The following is a 21,802-nucleotide window of genomic DNA, read 5'->3' on the forward strand; positions in this document are numbered from 1 at the left end:
TAAAATTAAAATAAGATGCAAATTGTCTACAAATGCATGTGAAATGACCTCAAAGACACACAGTGACCAAAAAGAGGTTAAAACTGACTAAAAGACACACAAAATGAGCACAAGTGCAAAACCAATGCAACCACAGACAAAACCACAACAAAGAGACAGAAAACATCCAGAAAAAGACAAATACCAATAAAAATATGATGCAAACTGACCACAAATACATGCAAAATGACTACAAAGACACACAAAGTGACCAAAAAGAGGTTAAAACTGACTAAAAAAACACTCAAAATGAATACAAACAGATGCAGCATGGCTTCAGAATACCACAACCAATACAAGAGACCAAAAATGAACAAAAACACATGGAAAACTATGCTAAACAGACAAAGCAACAGCAGAGAGACGCAAAAGGACCATAAAAAGACTGAAAATAACCACATAGAGACACAACAGGGGCACAAAGAAGCACAAACCAACAAAAAAGTGAAGCAAACTGACCAAAAATGTATATAAAATGACCACAAAGACACACAGAGTGACCAAAAAGAGGTTAAAACTAACTATAAGACACGCAAAATGAACACAAACAAGTGCAAAACCAATGCAACCACAGACAAAACCACAACAAAGAGACAGAAAACATCCAGAAAAAGACAAATACCAATAAAAATATGACGCAAACTGACCACAAATGCATGTAAAATGACCACAAAACACAGTGACCAAAAAGAGGTTAAAACTGACTAAAAGACGACAAAAATGAACATAAACAAGTGCAAAACCAATGCAAACACACACAAAACCACAGCAAAGAGACAGAAAACATCCAGAAAAAGACAAATACCAATAAAAATATGATGCAAACTGACCACAAATAAATGTAAAATGACTACAAAGACACACAAAGTGACCAAAAAGAGGTTAAAGTTGACTAAAATACACACAAAATAAACACAAATAGATGCAACACAATGGCAAAGGGACTCAGAACAAATGCAGGAGACCAAAAATAATATAAGACACAAAATTAACACAAACACATGCAAAACTATTGTATATAGAAACAAAACAACAGCAAAGACACACAAAAGGACAACAAAGAGAAAAAAATCTAACAAAATCCGATGCAAACTGACAACCAATAAGTGTAAAATGACCTGAAAGACACACACAATGACCAGAAAACTGTTAAAACTGACAAAAAGACACATAAAATGAACACAAACAGATGCTAAAACAACCACTAGGGGGCTCTGAAGGACTGCAAAGACAGACAAACAAAAATACTCAAAAGGACCAAGAAGAGATGCAAAATAATCACAAAAAGACTCAGAACGACTGTAGGAGCCAAAAGAGCAATATAAAAAACACAAAATGAACACAAACCAATAAAAAATGACCACAAATAAGTGTACAATGGCTGTAGACACACAAAATGAGAAAAAAAGATTAAAACTGACTAAAAGACGCACAAAATGAACACAAATAGATGAAAAATTATCGTATAAAGACAAAACAACAGCAGAGATACACAAAAGGACTACAAAGAGAAAAAAAATCTGATGCAAACTGACGACCAGTAAATGTAAAACGACCACAAAGACACACAAAAGGACCAAAAACACATGCAAAACAATGGACAAGAGACTCAGACTGACTGCAGGAGTCAGAAACAACATAAAAAATAAACACAAAATGAACACAAACCCACAAAAATAGTGCAAAATAAGAGTGAAATGACTGCAGAGACACACAAAATGAACATGCAGAGTTTAATGCTGATTAAAAGACACACAAAATGAACGCAAATGGATGAAAAACTATCATATAGAGACAAAACAACAACACAAAAGGACTAAAATCAACAAAAAAGACACAAACTGACCACAAAGAGACTACAAAACACACAATATGAACACAAATAGATGTAAAACCACCCTAAAACAACAGCACAAAACGACCAGAAAGATGAAAGAGATTAAAACTGTGTTGTGTTGCTTTATTGTGAGTCAGAACGAAGAATAAAGTCAAGCTCAAGGACACTTCAGAAACACATTTATCAAAAGTACATCTGACATCAAAATACACATTTCAAACATTTACATCTGTTCAATCAGACCACAGTTTGTCTTTGAGTCTCTCTGTCTTTATTTTCACACCCAGAGCAGGAAGTCCAGATGTGTTTCTGGCTTTAATCGGAGCGTCTCATTGGCCGGCCGGATGTGGAGGCGGGGTGTCGCCGTCGTCCTCCCAGGACGGAGACGTGAAGCCTGCAGGGGCGGAGATGGAGTGGGGTGCAGGGGTGTGGCCTAAGCCCTGGTACCGCCCACTGGAGGAGGGGGAGGAGGGCATGGAGGTGGTCGCCGCGGTGACAGGGTCCTGGGAGGAGGCGGTGAGGAGGCCGGTGTGTTCGGTGTGTTCGGGTCGAGCAGCGGCGCCGAAGTACATCTTGTTGGGTCGACCGAGGAAGGTTCGACCTGAAGAGGAATTTAAAAATAGTTAACATACAGCAGGAACCGAGTCTGGTAGGTAGACTGTTGGGTAGGAAGACTGGTAGATAGGACTGTAGATAGGTAGGTAGGTAGGTCAGAAGACTGGTTGGTAGGTAGGTAAGTTGGTAGGAAGGTAGGAAGGAAGATTGGTAGGTAGGTCGGTAGGTAGATTGGGTAGGTAGGTAGGTAGATTGAGTCAGTAGGTAGGAAAAGTAGGTAGGTTGGGTGGGTAGGTAGGAATATAGGTAGATAGGTTGGGTTGGTAGGCAGGTAGGTAGGTAGGTAGAAGATGATTCTGAGAGACACTAAACTAGATAAATTAAGTTTTCTTCACCTTCAGTTCTTGTCCTCTACCGACTAAACTCACAGCTTAGAGGACAAAATACAGTTCAAAATAAATCATCAACAAAACCATGAAAAAGCCTAAAACTACTGAAAAATTGAGAAATGTCACTGGACCGACTTAGTTTATTAAATGTTGGTCAACTTAAAAACCTGTGTTCATAATTATGATCATGAAGTACATTACACTGAAATAGTTCTTTAAAATTAAGTGTAAATACTGTCTGGAACAACTTAATTTTAACGCCTAACTAACTTAAAGATTTGCGTTCATGTTACTGACCATTAAAACAATTAAAAATACGTTTAAAAAAAAGCTAATTCTGCTAACTCAGTGGAGTTTGCTGATTGAACTTAATGTCATTAGAAGTTGTCTGAACTCAAACAGATTAATGCAAACTGGTGTGCTAGATTTTTTTTTTTTTTTTTAACCCAAACATTTTATTTTAGAACTGAGTCGTAACTATTAAAGTATTTGAAATAACTCTAAGAGCGAACAAGCTCACATTACCAATTCATGATGAGTTTAACCCTTGAAACTGCACATTTTATATTTAAAGAAACAAAATAATTAACACCCTTAATTAACCACACCTGTGGACACTTGGAAACATGTTGCTGATTCCATGATTTTTTTTAGTTTTATTGATAATCAAATATTTTTTTCCTGCTTTCTGTCATTGTAACTATATCATACTGACAGAAGACATTTCTGAGAGTGAACAGACTAATTGTTCTTTCCTAATTAGTTAATGGATAATCTGACACTCACCAACATGGCGAACCTGCTCTGTGACATCAGCTCTGATGTCAGAAAAATCCCACATGGCCAGAAAACTGTCGAAGCATGACCCCTCCTCTGCTTCCTGATTGGACGTGAAAAAAGCCAAAAAAACAACTACGTTAATATACTTTATCATAGACAGGTAGGTAGGTAGGTCGACTGTAGGTAGGTAGCAAGACAGGTTGGTTGGTTAATGGTAGGTAGGTACATGGGTAGGAAGACTGGTTGATAGGTTAATGGTAGGTTGGGTAAGTAGGTAGATAGACTGATAGGTAGGTAGGTAAGTAGGTAGGTAGGCAGATAACATAGATTAGACAGAGTTACCTGTACGTAGGGCTTGTAGGTGAAGGTATAATGGTGAGCAATGGCAGCCAGGAACATCTCTATGCAGATGATGAAGTCCTGTTGGTTAAAAAATCAGTTAATGAGTGAAAATTAATTCAGTATAAATAAACCAATGGGATCCTCTCACTGACCAAAAAACACAAAAAAACAACAACTACAGTTTGATGAACAGCACTCCATGACATTTCAATTTTGATAATCTGGTTCCATAACCAAGTATGAAAAGAATTTTCTGTGTCTAAAAATGTGAATATTTACCAAAACCTGAATAAATCATTGTCTGTATAAAGTAGATGGAGGTAGGCTGAAATGTCTGAAGAGTGAAGCTTTGAACCTGCATTCTGTCCACCAGCCAGCAGGGGGCGACTCCCCTGCTTGATAGGAGTAGTCTGATTATGTAGAAGTCTGAGGAAATTAGTCATTTTTTCTCACTTGTTTTGTTACCTCAGTAAACATTTAAACTTAATCTGTAGTTTTAAGTCTCCTTCAGCACAGCTTGATGGTCATTTAGTAAATTTTAGTAAATATTTAGGAAAATAGATTATAGAGCTGAGTATGCTTTATAGTGGAGTCACCATCAAAAAAAAAACAAAAAACAAGCTGGCTAAGATGACGTCAAGGTTCAGACATTAATTTTTTATAAACAACTTTTGCTTTGAAGGTCCACAACAGCATAATATGAGTCAACATTATGGTCTGTTGGTTTCTGAATGTACCTGTAGTCCAGTGGCCACAGCCTCCACACTGTCCCAGTCCCAGGTGTGTTTGTCCGAGATCACACCCACCTTCACCAGGAACGCTATGAACACCGCCTGCCTGAGGAGGAAGTCAGAACATCAGTCACACGTTTCAAACCAGTTAGCAGCATTCAGAGCTTGTCTGAGAGTCTTTTAGATCCTCCTCTGATAGTGTTCAGCTCTGGTTCTATCAGTTTGTTCTGTTTCATCCTCAGATTGAACAGTGATGATGTGTAATCTTGGTATCTAAGATTTAGTCTTTAGATTGACACCTGAAGAGGAAGTAAAACTGATTTGGTTGTAGTTTTTACCAGAACTCAAATGTGTTTTTCATCCTAAAATGTCATGTCTATCTGCTGGACTGATGAAGTTCTGAAGCTCAGAAATGATGGAAAAAGTTCTTTAAAAAGTGATAAATCTGGACCCACCTCCAGGTATTTCAAGGACTTGGAACTCTGAAAGTATTCAAGTATGAAGGTAAAACTTTGCATGTTTTCATTAGTTATACAAACCAACTGATTCTGAAGGTTCCAGTCTTACCAGAATGAGACGAACACAACCAGTTTGACGCAGAGGAATTTGCCCACAGGCCTGATGGGAGTTAACTCCTCCTTCAGAGCTCGATAAAGCAGAACCAGACAGTACATGGCAAACTGTGGACGGACAGGAAGGAAACTGAAGTCAGTAGACGTTAGACTAACTGGTAAAAGTAACTTCTTCTTGAGTGAATGTGGTTCAGGCTGAGTTTGAGGTCACTTCCTGTTGTGTGTTTACCAGCTGTGAGATGTTGTTGATGATGACCAGGTAGGACCAGGCATTCCTGAAGCTGAAGTTAGCTTCATCATAAACTCCACACAGCTGACAGATGCTGCAGACACACGAGTGGGGAACATCAAGGGGATGTTACCGCGGTTACAGAGGTAAATTTACAGTGCCGCTATCATGGTTACAGTAGGATACTTACAGTGCTATCACCGTGGTTACGGGCCGGACCACGGTGTACTGTAGGACTCCCAGTTTACACCTGAACAGCAGCACCCTGAGGGAGACACAGAGGTGGGTTATTGTTGGTTATCATTGGTTGTCGTTGGATATCACTGGTTATTGTTGGCTATCGGTGTTTGTCTGTGGTTATCTCTGGTTATAACTACTCATTATTGGTATAATTGGTCTTCACTGTTTTTCATTGGATATCATGGGTTTTCATTCGCTATCAGTGGTTACCAGTGGCTATCATTGGTTATCAGTGGTTATAATTAGTTATTATTGGTCATCATTGCTTCTCACTGGTATCATTGGTTTGTTAATGTTGGTTTTCATTGGTTAATCATTGGTTATTATTGGTATCACTGGTTATTATTGATGTCATCGGTTATCATTGGTTATCTGTGTTTTTCATTGGTTATTGTTGGTTAATCATTGGTTATTATTGATATCGTTGGTTTTCGTTGGTTATCAGTGTTTTATTATAATTAGTTATTATTAGTTGTCATTGCTTATCACTGGTAATCGTTGGTTAGTTGTTGTTGGTTATCATTGGTTATTATTGGTTATCTGTCTTTTTCATCAATTATCATTGGTTATCAGTGGTTATTATTGGTATCATTGGTTATTATTTGTCATTGGTTATCATTGGTTATCTGTGGCTATCAGTGGTTATCTGTGTTTTTCCATTGCTATCATTGGTTATTTATTGTTGGTTAATCATTGGTTATTATTGATATCATTGATTATCGTTGGTTATCATTAGTTTTCATTGGTTATTGTTGGTTATCATTGGTTAATCATTGGTTATTATTAGTATCTGTGGCTATCATTAGTTATCAGTGGTTATCATTGGTTATCTGTGTTTTTCCATTGCTATCATTCGTTATCATTGGTTAGTTATTGTTGGTTAATCACTGATTATCGTTGGTTATTATTGCTTATAATTGGCCGGTGCTGCCCCCCCCCCCCCCCCCCCCCCCCATGTCGCCCTGCTCTTACTCTCCCATCGGCCAGGGGGGGCAGCAGCAGAGCGGGGGAAGATGGGGCTGCTGCTGCTGCACCTCCAGCATCATGACCAGACTGGGATACTGGTTGCTGAGGAAGTTGAGCAGGAACACCAGGAAGTTGTAGATGACGTAGGCCTCGTAGCACTCCCTGCAGGTGTCCACGTAGATGGCCAGGCTGGGGTAGCGCAGAGCCAGCCACTGAGAGGACCAGAGAACACATTCAGCTCAGATGACGGGAGGTCATTAGATGGAAACAGGAATAATCACGGTGTGTTTAATGACTCACACTGTCCAGACTGTAGATCGGAACCATCCACAGTATCCTGGAGAAAAGACAGAGGGTTATAGGACTCACCTGGTTGTGTGTTTGTGTTTATGTTGGCGTACAGCAGGTGTGTTTACCTGATGATGGGTTTCTGCAGCTCCGGCTGGGTGTAGTGGACCATGTGCTGCAGGATGCCCCACAGAGAGATGGGTATGGTGAGGAACACAAACACGCCGGCGATGAACCAGGCTTTACTGTGAGTCCCCACCTGAACATAGAACATAGAGCAGCATAAAGATCTGCTGTTTCTGCTCAGCGTTCTGTCTCTGCTGCAGCAGAACGAGGAGGAACCTTGTCTTTCTGAAGCTCCCAGATGCAGAGCGGCAGAACGGCCACCAGCAGCAGAGCGTACAGAACCAGAACCAGAGGACGGATCCACCTCCTCCACTCTGCACAGGAACACGGCATGACGGCGGCTTCACCCTGAGCTCCGACTACAGGTTCATCCTGAACGCCAGAGGACAGGTGGAGTTACACAGCAGCAGTCCTTATTCATGCTTTTTATTCATTCTGATCAGCAAAATGCACATAAATCTGAATATGAAACTGATTTTATTCATTCTGTTAAGCAAAATATACATAAATCTGAATATAAAACTGGTTTTATTCTGACCTGTATAAGATAACTTTGAAATGAGTGATTCTGCAAAGTTATATTCTGTTAGAGGAACCTGCTGAGATGTTGTGGTGTGAAATGTTGCAGAATTTTTAAAACAAGACATGAAAAACACATGTCTAAAGAATTAAATAAATTAGCTAAAGAAATTAATTTAAGTTCTTTAAAAAATCAAATATGTGAGTTAAATATGTTAAATATTTATTAAAAATTAGATAAATGATCTAAAATATGGCACAAAAATTGAGACAAAAAAAATTATACAATAAAAAATAGATCAAGATTAAAAGTAAAAATAATGAGAAACAGTAATAAATACTGGCAAAAGGTCCAAAGTTTAGGATTAAAATGTGGCAAAATTTTAAAATTATGACATAAAAATGTTAAAAAATATGAAATAAAAAAGTCTTAATTGTGGCATGAATTGATCACATTAAAAACATTATGCAATTAAACACACAACGTGAAGTAAACATTAAAATTGTATTTTTTAAGTTATAAACTAATTAAGTTAAAAAAATACGAATTGCAAGATTAAAAAAGAGACCAAGATTTTCAAAAAAATAAGAGATAAGTGATTTTAAAAGTATTTAAAATTAGAGATGAAAATGTGGTAAACATTTAGAATTATGAGGAAAAAATATGAGTTAAAAAATCAAAAATATGACATAAATTGAGAAAAAAATATGAACTGAGATTTTTTAGAAATGAGGTGAAGATTTTCAAAAAGTAAAAACACAAACTGCGATGTTAAAAAAAGAGACCAAGATTTAAAAAGAAATGTAAGATAAGTAATTTTAAAAATACTTAAAATTTGAGATGAAATGTGGTAAACATTTAGAATTATGAGGAAAAAATATAAGTTCTAAAAATCTAAAATATGACATAAATTAAGAAAAAATAAACAGTGAAATTTTTTAAAAAAAGATAAATTAATTAAAAAAAATCTAAATCAAACAACTTTAATTAGGCTCTAACTGTCAGTGAGACTAATTTCTAAATCCAGCTCTAAAATTCACCTAAACTGAACTTTGTGGTAAAAATCAGTTTCATAAAATTTTTGTTATTAACATAAACACGCCATCTGAACAGCTGGTTGTTCCATTAAAACATCTGGATGGATGAAAAATGAAGCTGCTGTAAATTTAACCTGTGAAATTAAACATTAAACACTCAGAAACCTGTAAACAAACGTGAAGCTTCTCCTGAATATTAATATTTAAAACTAAATCATGACAACAACAATCAGAGACACTTCCTGTTTCTGAAAACATCTGAAATAAATAAAACTCATAAATAACCGGAGAGAAGAAGAAGAAGCAGCTGCAGATTCTCTCAGAGCGACTCTCGGCCTGTTTCTATCTTCAGACCTGCTGCTGTTACCAGGCAACGCATCCTCCTCCTCCACCAGACCGGACCGAACCGGACCGGACCGGGTCTCCGCTCGTCTGATACCGGTAGAGCCGTCCGATCAGCGGACTGATGGATCGATCACCCTCCGGTAAGGTGGAGGCTGCGGCTGCTGTCCGTTTGTCCTGCCGTTATCGATACCGTTAGCTCATACGTCACCGCGATGACGCTCCGCCACAGTCACGTGATGCGCAGAAAAGCGGCGCAGACACACCAAAAAGTAAACACTCGTCTTGATTTAAGAATTTAAAAACAAAAAAAAAAAAAAGATCTGCCACTGAGAGAAACATATAAGTTTTTTGTTTTTCAAAAATAACGGGGTCAGAATAATAGAAAAAATTAAAGATAAATAAAAATAAAAAATTGTGTCAGAATAATAAAAAATATTAAAGATAAATAAAAATAAAAATACGGTCAGAATAATAAAAAAAGATAAATAAAAATAAAAAAGTGTCAGAATAATAAAAAAAGATTAAAGATAAATAAAAATAAAAATACAGTCAGAATACTAAAAAAAGTTAAAGATAAATGAAAATAGATACAATCAGAATAAAAATAAATAAATAAAAAAAATGAAGAATTATTAGGCAAAAATAAAATTTCTGGGGTTAAAATTATGATATTAAAAATAAAACATTAGATGTTAAATTAAGTGGTAACATTTAAAAATTCAAAATAATGAAAGTAAAAATATGCAATCAAAGTCCGAATTAACAAATAATAAAAAACAACATTTTAGTTTAATAGACCAATGAAAATCTAATTCATGTATTAACTAGTCATTATCAAATTAAAGTGTCATTTAAAGAGTCGAAAGTATGTGTTAAAAAAATTATTATAACAGATATGAAGCATAAAAATTCTGCTTTAAAAAGTGTTTTTAAAAAATTATAAATTGCAGATTCAATTTCTGATTGAAAAATTCCCAATTATGAGGTAAAAACTCATAAGATAAATATGAACTGATGATGTTGACTTTAGATGAACTCTGAGTTCTGCTGCAGAATCTTCATCTGGGAAACACATGGCTGAGTTTGTACTGCAGCTTTTAATTAGTGGAAAACTAATGAAGACACAAAGAAAACCTCAGCAGTTAGAGAATCTTGTTTTATTGAGAAATATACATTTAATTAAATACAATAAATCAGCTGAAAGTCAGAGAAACGACAGAAAACTGCTTCATTTTCTGAATATATCTGAATCCACTGAAACTTTTAACACATAAAACATGGAAATAAATACAATAAGTGACCCGAAGTTAAAACTCTCTAATTGGACCACAGCTCCAGTTCAACCAATCAGGTTCCTCCACACTGAACTGGTTCTGTTTCAGTCTCTGGACTCACCATGGACGGACCACAAAGAACATTTGTGGTTGTTTTTGGCCCCAGTTTGGTCATTTTGTGTCTCACGTGTGTCTTTTTTTGTCTCTTATTTTCCAATTTGTGTCTCTTAGTTGCCATTTTATATCTCTTTGTGATCATTCTGTTGATCCCGTCTCTTTTTGTCTTCCACATTTGGACTGTTTTCCACTTTTTCATGGTTGTTTTGAGTTTCTTTGCTTCTCTTTGTGGTTGTTTAAAGTTAATTTTAGTTGTTTTGTGTCTCATTTTGGTCATTTTATATCTCTGTGCAGCTCTTTGTGTTTTTGAGGTCATTTCGTGTCGCATTTGTGTTATTTTGTCTCTGATTTTGTTTCTTTGTGGTTGTTTGCACTGAGATTTCAATAACTTTGTGTCTCATTTTGGTTGTTTTACAAGTTCTCATGGTCATTTTGTGTCTCTTAGTTGCCATTTTGTGTCTCTTTGTTGCCGTTTTTGTCGCCATTTTGTGTCTCTTAGTTGCCATTTGGTGTCTCTTTGTTGCCATTTTTTGTCTATTAGTTGCCATTTTATGTGTCTTAGTTGCCATTTTGAGTCTCTTTGTTGCCATTTGATTTCTCTTTGTTGCCATTTTTTGTCTCAGTTGCCATTTTGTGTGTCTTAGTTGCCATTTTGAGTGTCTTTGTTGCCATTTTGTGTGTCTTTGTTGCCATATTTTGTCTCTTTGTGATCATTGTGTTGATCTCATGTCTTTTTGTCATCCACATTATATCTTTTTTGGACTATTTTCCACCTTTTCATGGTTGTTTTGTGTTTCTTTGGTTCTTTTTGTGATTGTTTAAAGTTAATTTCTGTTGTTTTGTGTCTCATTCTGGACATTTTACATATCTGTGCAGCTCTTCTTTGTGCATTTGTGTTATTTTATGTCTGGTTCTGTCTCTTTGTGGTTGTTTGCACTGAAATTTCAAGCGTTTGGTGTCTCATTTTGATTATTTTACAAGTTCTCATGGTCATTTTGTGCCTCATTTGTATATTTTTTGTCTCTTAGTCGCCATTTTGTGTCTTTTTGTGTCTCAGTCCTCATTTTGTGTCTCGTTGTCGTCATTGTGTGTCTGTTTGTGGTCGTTTTGTCTCTCTGTCTGGGATAAACTTCAGTATATTTGTGTTGTTCATTGAGCTGTCCATGGTGGCCACATAAATATGTCTTTATTCAGTGACTTCTGACCCAAACAGAGTGATTGTTTCACACATCGGACGTGAACCTGTGATAAAAGTTGAACATTTGTCCAGAATAAATACAGTATAATACAGGCTAAATGGTGCAGACTAAGTCCTGGAGCTGCTCAGTGTTCGGTGTGTTTGTACTGTAGACTGGTTCCAAGGTGGAGGGGAAGAAGACTGTTGGACAGAGAACCAGAATAACACCAGCAGCACAGACAAGACTGACGGACAGACAGACAAACACACAGACAGAGTAAAAAGCTATTAAATGCTCAGTTTTTTCAGTGCTGTATCCAACAAATTACATTCCTCTAACACCAAACTGTTACGGTGCTGTGTAAGGTCCAAACTTCAGCTCTAAATCATCACGTTAATCTGCATAATTACAAACTCTGTAATGTCTCAGACTTAATATGCATTAGATCGTTTTTTTTTAGTCATTCTGGATTAATTTTAAGTAATTTTAGACCCTTTTTTGTCATTTTGGGCAAACTTTTAGTCATTTTAGACATAGACAAATGGCATTTTACATCATTTCTGTGCTGGTTTAATCAATAATTTGAAAATCATTCCAGTAAAATCACACCATAAATAATACTGTGGCTTCTTAATCTCAGTACTTCAACATGTTAGGTTCATTTAACATATAACAAAACATAATAAATTTGTAACATAATAAAAATAATGAAATAATTATTTGCATTATTATTAATAATACAATAATAGTAATAATAAGAATAGTAATAATAACATTATTATTATTATTATTATTATTATTATTATTATTATTATTATTATTATTATTATTATTATTATTATTATATTAATAATCCTATATTTCTACAATTATTCTAAGAATTATTGTTACTAATAAATTATATTTATTATTATTGTAATCATACTAACAGTACATTGTTATTAAAAAACAATAAGAATAAAGACATTATATTTACATTATTATTAACACAATAATAGCAATAATAATATAATTATAATAACAATATATTACTATTTACTATTATAATAATAATTATTATTACTATTATTATCATTATTATTATTATCATCATCATTATTGTAATTATTATATTAATAATAATATGCTTATAATGATTATTACTACTACTTCTAATAATAATTATGAATAAAAATAATAATGAGATTATTATTTCTATTCTTTTTAACACAATAATATTAGAATAACATAATCATAAAAACAATTTATTGTTTTTATGATTATGTTATTAATTTTAATACAATTATAATAATAATCATAATCAAAATAAATTAAGAATAATATAATCATTATTTTTATATATATATATATATATATATATATATATATAATGATTATATATATATATATAATCATTTTTATTTTTATTTATTTATATATATATATATATAATGATTATATATATATATATAATCATTTTTATTTTTATTTATATATATATATATATATATATATATATATATATATATATATATATATAGTTGTGGATAGGATTCTTCTTCATATTATTATTATTATTATTATTATTATTATTATTATTATTATTATTATTATTATTATTATTATTATTATTATTATTGAGGTGTAGGATCCCTGTTGTCTCTCAGGTTTAAACAGTTTAGTTAATAAAGGGCAGGAGGAGGTCGGGGTGGATGGAGGGTCTGCAGAACATCAGATTTTCAGACTAAACCACAGCATTAGATCTGAGCAGGAGGTCGGTTTGAACTGAGTGATTTGAACGTTGTTGTTTTAAAGTTTCCAGATGCTGGAGGAACTTTCTGCTTATTTAAAGTGCTTTTAATGTGAAAAGCTGCTGTTATACAAGTGTTTAATGGGGTCAGGACCTCTCCGGGTTCAGATATCTACAGATAAGTCAAACATCTCCGGGTTTATGTCCAAGTCTCACGACCTCTGACTCTGTGACCTCACTGTGATGTCACGGCGACTCAGAGACTCTCGGCTGTTTGGACCAAACGTTATAAACATCGTCTCTTATCTTTTTATGGTTCTCTGTCTCGATCTAGTTGTTCTACGTCATTTGGGTTATTTAACATTTCTTTGGTGGTTTTTGGCCCGTTTCATGGATGTTTAATTTTGGTAATACTGTGTTACATTTAAGTTGTTTTGCATTCTCTTTCATCTCTCTGTGGCCCTTCAGTGTTTCTTTGGGGTTGTTGTCTGTCTCTCACTCTCACATTTAGCTAAAATGTTCAAATTTACAAAAAAAATTGTCTAAAATGACTTAAAATTTGTCAAAAATGACAAAAAATTGTCTAAAATGCCTTATACGTTGTCATATATGAAATGGTCTAAATGACTTAAAGTTTGATCAAAATGATGAAAAAAATTTCTAAAAAAACTTAAAGTGTGTCCAAAATGGCTAAAGAATGGTCTAAAATGACTTAAAGTGTGTCCAAAATGACTAAGAAATGATCTAAAATGACTTAAAATTTGTCCAAAATGACTAAAAATTGTCTAAAATGACTAAATATTTGTCCAAAAAGACAAAAAAAATGTCTAAAATTACATAAACTTTGTCCACAATGACAAAAACATGGTCTAAAAAAACTTAAAATGTGTCCAAAATTACAAAGAATTGGTCTAAAATGACTTAACCCCACATAACCATTTGTATTTAATCTTGCGTCACACTCCGACCACTTTCTGTTTTTTCTCACCTTGAAGCAGTTTTTGAACTTCTTGGAGACGAAGAAGAGGATTATGGGATTGATGCAGGAGTTGATGGTCGCCATGTTGATGCTGAAGTAGTCGAGCACCAACAGAAAACTGTTAGGAAGAGATAAAGCACCAAGGGTTAACTCTACGAACCATAAAGCCTGATATAATCCATGTTATCTTCTAAATATCACCAGAATGACTCCAGAAACTGTAAAAACAGACTAAACAAACTTCAACTGATCGTCTGTCTCAGAATATTTAATCAAAGTCACTTCATGCTAAAATGTCTCCTTAAAAATGTGTCAAAAATTAACTGTGTGCTCTAAATGAATTCTGTAATAAACTAAATATTCTGCACTTCTTGGTGCCTCCATGAAGTTATGACTGACTGAATTGTGACTAACATTTAGGTCAGAAAAATTCTAAGAGTTTTGTTGTCCACAATGACTAAAAAATTGTCTAGAAGGACTTATGGTTTGTCCAAAATGACAAAAATAGTGTAGAAAGACTTAAAGTTTGTCCAAAATGACAAAACATAGTTTAGAAAGACTTAAGCTTTGTCCAAAATGACAAAGAAATAGTCTAAAATGACGTAGTTTGTCTGAAATGATCAAAAAATATCTAAAATGACCAAAAAAATGATGTAAAAGGACTTAAAATTTGTCAAAAATGACAAAAAATTTGTCTATGACTTAAACTTTGTCCAAAATGGCTAAAAAATGGTCTAAAATAACTCAAAGTTTGTCCATAATCCCAATAAATGGTCTATAGTGACTTAAAGTTTGTTCAAAATTTTTTTTAAATGGTCTAAAATGACTCAAAATTTGTCCAAAATGCCAATAAATGGTCTAGAAAGACGTAAAATTTGTCCAAAATGACTCAAATTTGTCTAGAATTACTTAAACTTTCTCCAAAATGACTCAAAGTTTATCTAAAATGACTAAAAAATGGTCTAAAAGGACTTAAACTTTCTCCAAAATGACAAAATTTTCTAAAAAGAATCTAAGTGTTTCTAAAATGACTAAAACCCATCTCCCCTCCACAGACCCATGGAAGCGTCCCTCCAGGTGAACCTACTTGAGCAGCTCACAGCGGTGAGCGTCGTGGGATTCATAGACCGTCCTCTTCAGCAGACGGCTTAGATGAAGAGGGAACCAGCACAGAGCGAAGATCAGAACCAGGCAGAACACGGCTTTGGCCACTTCTCTGCGCTGCAACACGAACAGAACAGAACCTCACTCAGGTGTCCTCCGTCCAGGTAGAGTCCGGCTGTTCTCAGGTGTGCTCTCACCTGCTTCAGGTGTTCACTCAGGGAGATCCTCAGGCTGCCCTTCTGGTGTCGCAGCATCTCACAGGTCATCAGGCCGTAGAACACGGCAGAACAGAGCAGGGGAACGCAGAAGTAGAACCCAAACAGCCACCAGTCCTTCGCATCACGGTAAAACTGCAGCCAACACAAACACACACAGTTAACTCACACATAAACACACAGAAACAAACACACAGAACATCTGATGGAGGTCCAGTCTTTGGAACGTTCCACAGATCTGTTTAAAATCAACACGTTTCTTTTCTGTCGCTGCTGTTCAGCATCATTTCGGACGGTTTCTTACAGAAGGTCTACAGGGACAGTTCCTTACAGAGGGTCTACAGGGATGGTTCCTCACTGAGGGTCTACAGGGACGGTTCCTTAATTTGTTAAATTCATCCTGTTACAGGGTGATTCTACGAGAACTCGGTCAGTCCACCTTAAATCTGACAGTAAACAGACTCACGGTCATGAAGGGTGTCCTGGGCTGCAGCATGCAGGTTCTCATGGTGATGTTCTTGTACTCGAAGTTCACCATGTCGAAGCCGACGGCCTCAGGAACGGCCAGAAACACCGACAGCAGCCAGATCACCACGATCTCCACCGCCGTTACCGTGGGAACGCCTGTCCCCTGGATCCGAGACCAGGACGCCACGGCCCGGTACCTGTGCACAGGTGTTAGAAGGTTCTCCACATTTCAGTTCCACAAAGTCAGTTCTAGAAGCAGTATATCGTGTGAACATGACCTGATGTTCCTGACAGAAGGTCTACAGGGACGGTTCCTCACAGAGGACTTACAGTTACGGTTCCTCATGGAGGGTCTACACGGATGGTTCCTTAGAGAGGGTCTACATGGACGGTTCCTCATGGAGGGTCTACATGGATGGTTCCTTAGAGAGGGTCTACATGGACGGTTCCTCATGGAGGGTCTACACAGACGGTTCCTTAGAGAGGGTCTACACGGATGGTTCCTCACGGAGGGTCTACAGGGATGGTTTCTTCGAGAGGGTCTACAGGGACGGTTCTTTACAGAAGGTCTACAGGGACGGTTCCTTACAGAAGGTCTACAGGGACGGTTCCTTACAGAAGGTCTACAGGGACGGTTCCTTACAGAAGGTCTACAGGGACTGTTCCTTACAGAAGGTCTACAGGGACGGTTCCTCACAGAAGGTCTACAGGGACGGTTCCTCACAGAGGGTCTACAGGGACGGTTCCTCACAGAGGGTCTACAGGGACGGTTCCTCACAGAGGGTCTACAGGGACGGTTCCTCACAGAGGGTCTACAGGGATGGTTTCTTACGGAGGGTGTGCAGGGATGGTTCTTGCAGTCAGAACATAAACGAAGGTTCGTGTTGCCATAAAATGTTCCTGCAGTAGAAGCTGGTGGGATATTCTCATCCAGCAGCTTCTTGTTGTTGTGTTGTGTTTTGTTGTGTTGTGTTGTGTTGTTTGTTACTCACCTGTCCACACTCAGAGCACACAGGTTGAGAACTGTGATGCCGACTGAAGCTTTCTGCAGGAACGGAAACAGTTTACAGAGGAACAGACCGAACGGACTGTCAGCAAAGGGCCACTGCATCGCCAAGAGCTGCATACAGACACACAACAGACACACACACACAACACACACAGACACACAACAGACAGCAGGTTATCACAGTGTGTTATCAGTGTGATATTTTTGTGCCGTTATCAGAGCAACACTCAGCCTCCTGACTGAGACACACAACAGCTACGAGGCGGTTTTTACCCACAATGCACCGACACACTAAAGGTGTGTGTCCACTAGATGCGATTTTGCCGCACGGCAACGCGCTGCATCTGAAAATCGCACTGATGGTAGATGGTCACTAGCGGACCACAACATGGTCACGTGACAGCACTGAGCAACAGCAGGCCGCTACGTGGTCACATGACCGAGCTTTCAGCTGGACAGTCCTGCAGACAAGTCTGATAAACACAGCGGCTCGGCCGCAAACTTTCTCTTTTATTTCAAAAACACTTCAGCGAAAAGTATTTCTGAAAGCATTTGAGGTGAGAAATAATCTGTGCAGCAGCTGAATCTGTCCTCATTTTATTTCACCGAGGGCTAGTTTGAGGAGAGTTTCACGATGCGTGGAATCTCCGCATGCCGCATCAAATTTGCATAAAGTAGAAGTCAGTCTTCTTTATGCAGATGAGCTCCAGGTAAACACACCGGATTGCAGCTGGAAACACACCGCATGTGGCATGCTGGTCCGGTTGCAGTGCGTTTCCAGATGCGAGCCGCTGTGTTTATCCGACTTGTCTGCAGGACTGTCCAGCTGAAAGCTCAGTCACGTGACCACGTAGCGGCCTGCTGTTGCTCAGCGCTGTCACGTGACCATGTTGTGGTCCGCGAGTGACCGCCCGCTGTCTGTGTGATTTTCAGATGCGGTGCGTTGCCATGCGGGAAAATAGCATCTAGTGGAGATGCGCCTTAACAGTTACTGATGCAAACAAATAAACAGCTGCTGATGTAAACAAACAACCAGCTGTAATGTAAACAAACAACCAGCTAATGTAAACACCTTGTAGACGTTGATGGGGATGTCGATGGCGATGTAGATCAGGTCTCCCAGTGCCAGGCTGGCGATCAGAGCGTTGGGTCCGTTCCTCATGGTTCTGTTCTGGCAGATGATCCGGAGCAGCGTGGCGTTCCCGACGATCCCCACGGCGAAGATCAGGCAGGACAGAACCGTGTTGATGTACTTGAAGAAGGTGCGGATGGACGTGGCCTGCAGGCAGCTGGGGGGCAACACCGGGTGGACCAGAACCGGCCGGGTCCGGTTGGAGAACTGAGACGGAACCTTTAGATCCGGTTTGTGCTGCGGTTTGTTGGAGGACGTCGCCTCCTTCAGGGTCTCCTGCAGGAGATCCGTCTCTGGTTCTGGAGGGAGGTCGGTGGCGAGCAGGTCGGGCAGGTCCGACATCATCAGATCTGATAGAGACAGCTCAGATGTGAAGTTACCGTGGCAACCGACCGGTCTGACAAACACCAAGCAGAGAACCAGCAGCATGGAGGAGAACCCAGAACCAGCTGTGATACCAGAACCTTTGACTCTGGACTCCATCCTGAAGAACTGATCCCTGAGAACACGGCAGGAAATCTAGAGCACTAATCCAGAACCCGCTTTGATGCTAGAACCTGGTTTGGAACCTTTTCAAACCCGCTGCTGGACTCCAGAGTCAGTGTTGGGGAACTTCAGAGGCTGACATCAGGATGGACCAGAACCGGGACGGTGTTCAGGGTTCTCCGGTGATGGACAGACTGAAATGAAAAGAAGAGACATTGATTATCAGGAACCACTCTGAGAAACATTTTCTAGTGAAAATGGATCAGAGACGATTCATTTAGTTCCTACTGTTGAACGGGACGTTTCTAACTTCTAAGAACCAGTAAAAGCATCATCCTGCTGCTGGTTTATCAGTCGTTGCCGACCAACAAAATGTTCTGAGTTACAAAAGTCACCTGACTCAGTGAGAAACTAGCTGATGGTAGACACAAAACAACACAAATTAGACACAAAATGACAAAAAACAGACACAAACAACAAAAATGACAAAAATGAGACACAAAACAACAAAAATAGGACCCAAAAATACACAAATGAGAGTCAAGATGTAAAAAACAAGCCATAAAATGGTAAAAAAAATAAGACACAAAACAACACAAACAAGACACAAAATGACAAATGGGATACAAATTAGATACAAAATGACAAAAAAGCAGACACAAAACAACAAAAAATGTACCAATTTATGTCTTCCGTTTGTAATTTTGTCTCTCGTTTGTGTCTTTTTGGGTCCTAACAAGACACAAAACAACACAAATGAGACACAAAATGATTTAATGATGACGAGGCAAAATGACAAAAACAAGACAAAACGATACAAATAAGACACAAAATTACAAAAATTGTACCATTTTATGTCTTGTTTTTGACATTTTGTCTTTCATATGTGTCAATTTGGGTCCTAACAAAACAAAAAAACAACAAAATCAAAACCCAAAATGAACAAAAACGAGACACAAAATGACAAATGGGATACAAATTAGTTACAAAATGACAAAAAACAGTCACAAAGCAACAAAAGTTGTATCATTTTATGTCTTGTTTTTGAAATTTTTTCTCTTGTTTTTGTCATTTTAGGTTATAACAAGACACAAAACAACAAAAACAAGACACAAAATAACAGAAACGAGACACAAAATGATATATAGGAGACTTAAAGCAACACTAATGAGGCAAAATTACAAAAATTGTACAATTTTGTGTCTCATTTGTGTCATATTGGGTTCTGTTTTTGTTGTTTAGTGTCTTTGTATTGTTTTATGGGCTCGTTTTTTTAATTCTGTCTCTCGTTTTTTAGGTCCTAACAAGATACAAAATGATACGAACAAGGCACAAAACAACAACATGGAGACATGTCGGCATACAGACACATTTCTGAGTTCTCTCTCCTTCATTCTGTTTCCACTGAGCTGCAGGACTTTATGTTGCAGAGAAAAATGAGACAGAAGCTGCTGTTTGGAGTTTACAAATTTCAAAAATTTCCTCCACTGTTAAATAGGACCTCTGGTTATGGCAGCTGTAAGTGCTGTGATTTAGTCACTTCTTAACCCTCGTGTCGTCCTGCGAGTCACATTGACCCGTTTTAAAGTTTAAAAATGTGAAAAAAATCTATATTTTCACAGTGAAACTTCTGATGTCCACATTTTCAACATTTTTGGGAAATCTTTGTACATTTTTTGCTAAAAAAAAGAAATGTTAAAAATGTTTCTTAAGAACATTCACAAAAAATCAACCAAAATCCAGCGAATTTCACTGGATTTTGGTTGATTTTTATGTGAATGTTCTTAAAGAAAATATTAGAAGTTTTACTGATATATATGGAATCACTTTAGATATTTTTAGGATTTTTTTGGAAGATTTTTACTCATTTTTTGAAAATATTTTCAAGAATTTTCTTGCCAAATTTAGGGATTTTTTTTTTTTCAAATAAAACTTTCAATGGAAACTTTTCAGAAATTATTGGAATTTTCTTCCTGAAGGTTTTACAAATTTTCAGAAATTTTGGGAATTTTTTTTTTTTTTTAAATTTTTGGATGTTTTTCAGACAAGGAAACAATATTTTTTGGTGCTCGTAAATGAGGACAACAGGAGGGTTAAGTGCTGTGATTTTAGTCGGTTCTTAAATAAACTGTTCTGAAGGAAGAACGGATGTTTAATCTGAGTTTGATCTCAGATTAAACAAACTCTTCTCTCAGATGACGGAAACAAAGATCAAGTGTTTCCTGAAAACTGAAGGAAGTTAAAGGAGAGAAATAAAACTAGTTCCAGTGTAAATATGAGGCTGAATATCCATGAAATCTACAACATTAAGGGACTAAAATCTTCCTTCAGAGCTTAAAGTTTGCATCAGAATGAATGTTAACAGATGAGGACTCACCAGCTGGTGTTTGTGCGTCTCCTTCAGTGTTTCTGGTTAAATTAAATCCTTCAGATCTCTAACAGCAGCAGCAACAGGATGATCTGTGATCTGATGATGGATTCAGCTTCTCTTTCTCTTTGTGACGGTGATAAAAGCTCCTCCCTGCCCTCCTCTCTCCACACCTCCTCCTCTGTTTCTGCCTGAACGTCTCGTAAATGCTGTGAAGTCGTGAGTTTTTTACTGTCCGTAAATGAAACAGAGACGCTTCTCCCCCTTCAGAGTTTATTGATGAAACCATGTTGTGGAAACTGAAGCAGTAAAATTTACGGCAGCGTCACGAGCGTTTGAATACAACTGATGCCAGACGTGCTTTATGACGGCGTGTAGATTTTACTGTTCATCTCCTCCAACATGCAGCATCTCAACAAACGTTATGAGAACAGTAAGAACATTTACAGCAGTTAATAAGATTTTAATCAGACACGGATGTTGGTCGACTTCTGAACCCCAGAACAAAGCAAGGAGGGGTTAAAAATGTCAAAATGTCAAAACGACAAAAACAAGACAAAACGACAAAAACGAGACACACAATGACAAAAACGAGACACAAAATGTTAAAAACAAGACACAAAACAACAAAACAAGGCAAAAAACGTGACAAATGACACAAAAGGAGACAAAAATTGGCAAAAACAAGACAAAACAACAGAAAAGAGACACAAAACGACAAAAACGAGACAAATCAACAAAAATTAA

General features: G+C 37.2%; 3 protein-coding genes across 9 annotated transcripts in view; 1 reads left to right on the forward strand and 2 right to left on the reverse strand.

Moving 5' to 3' along the window:
- Positions 1-1,974: 1,974 nt before the first annotated feature.
- On the reverse strand, positions 1,975-7,445 carry LOC111583584 (transmembrane protein 184C-like). Its single transcript, XM_023292757.3, has 11 exons — positions 7,311-7,445; positions 7,097-7,227; positions 6,981-7,017; positions 6,687-6,892; positions 5,665-5,739; positions 5,475-5,568; positions 5,241-5,353; positions 4,680-4,779; positions 3,943-4,020; positions 3,607-3,700; positions 1,975-2,477 (listed from the first exon to the last, which is right to left on the reverse strand). Exons 1-11 carry the CDS (start codon positions 7,425-7,427, stop codon positions 2,206-2,208), a joined length of 1,317 nt encoding a protein of 438 aa, XP_023148525.1. The 5' UTR covers positions 7,428-7,445; the 3' UTR covers positions 1,975-2,205.
- A 2,688-nt stretch (positions 7,446-10,133) lies between these two features.
- Positions 10,134-21,190, reverse strand: LOC111583537 (endothelin-1 receptor-like). Of its 2 annotated transcripts, none has more exons than XM_023292675.3 (8): positions 21,065-21,190; positions 18,142-18,881; positions 17,053-17,180; positions 16,059-16,257; positions 15,575-15,727; positions 15,361-15,494; positions 14,283-14,391; positions 10,134-11,809 (listed from the first exon to the last, which is right to left on the reverse strand). In XM_023292675.3, the coding sequence occupies exons 2-8, from the start codon at positions 18,682-18,684 to the stop codon at positions 11,711-11,713; spliced, it is 1,365 nt and encodes a 454-aa protein (XP_023148443.1). In that variant the 5' UTR covers positions 18,685-18,881; positions 21,065-21,190; the 3' UTR covers positions 10,134-11,710. The 2 variants fall into 2 exon arrangements, with proteins under 2 accessions (XP_023148443.1, XP_054863479.1); XM_055007504.1 differs by lacking the exon at positions 21,065-21,190 and adding an exon at positions 19,367-19,385.
- The window catches only part of ttc29 (tetratricopeptide repeat domain 29), a 19,409-nt gene continuing 13,008 nt past the window's right edge, over positions 15,402-21,802 (forward strand). For 4 of the 6 annotated variants that reach the window (XM_055007508.1, XM_055007507.1, XM_035958536.2 and 1 more), the window contains exon 1: positions 15,492-15,721. The gene's annotated coding sequence lies outside the window, so the exon portion shown is untranslated. Of the gene's footprint in view, positions 15,722-21,802 lie in introns of all 6 variants that reach the window. The other 2 variants (XM_055007505.1, XM_035958540.2) reach the window with 1 other exon arrangement.

Source organism: Amphiprion ocellaris, chromosome 23 (genome assembly GCF_022539595.1).
Source record: "Amphiprion ocellaris isolate individual 3 ecotype Okinawa chromosome 23, ASM2253959v1, whole genome shotgun sequence".
Lineage (NCBI taxonomy): Eukaryota > Metazoa > Chordata > Actinopteri > Pomacentridae > Amphiprion > Amphiprion ocellaris.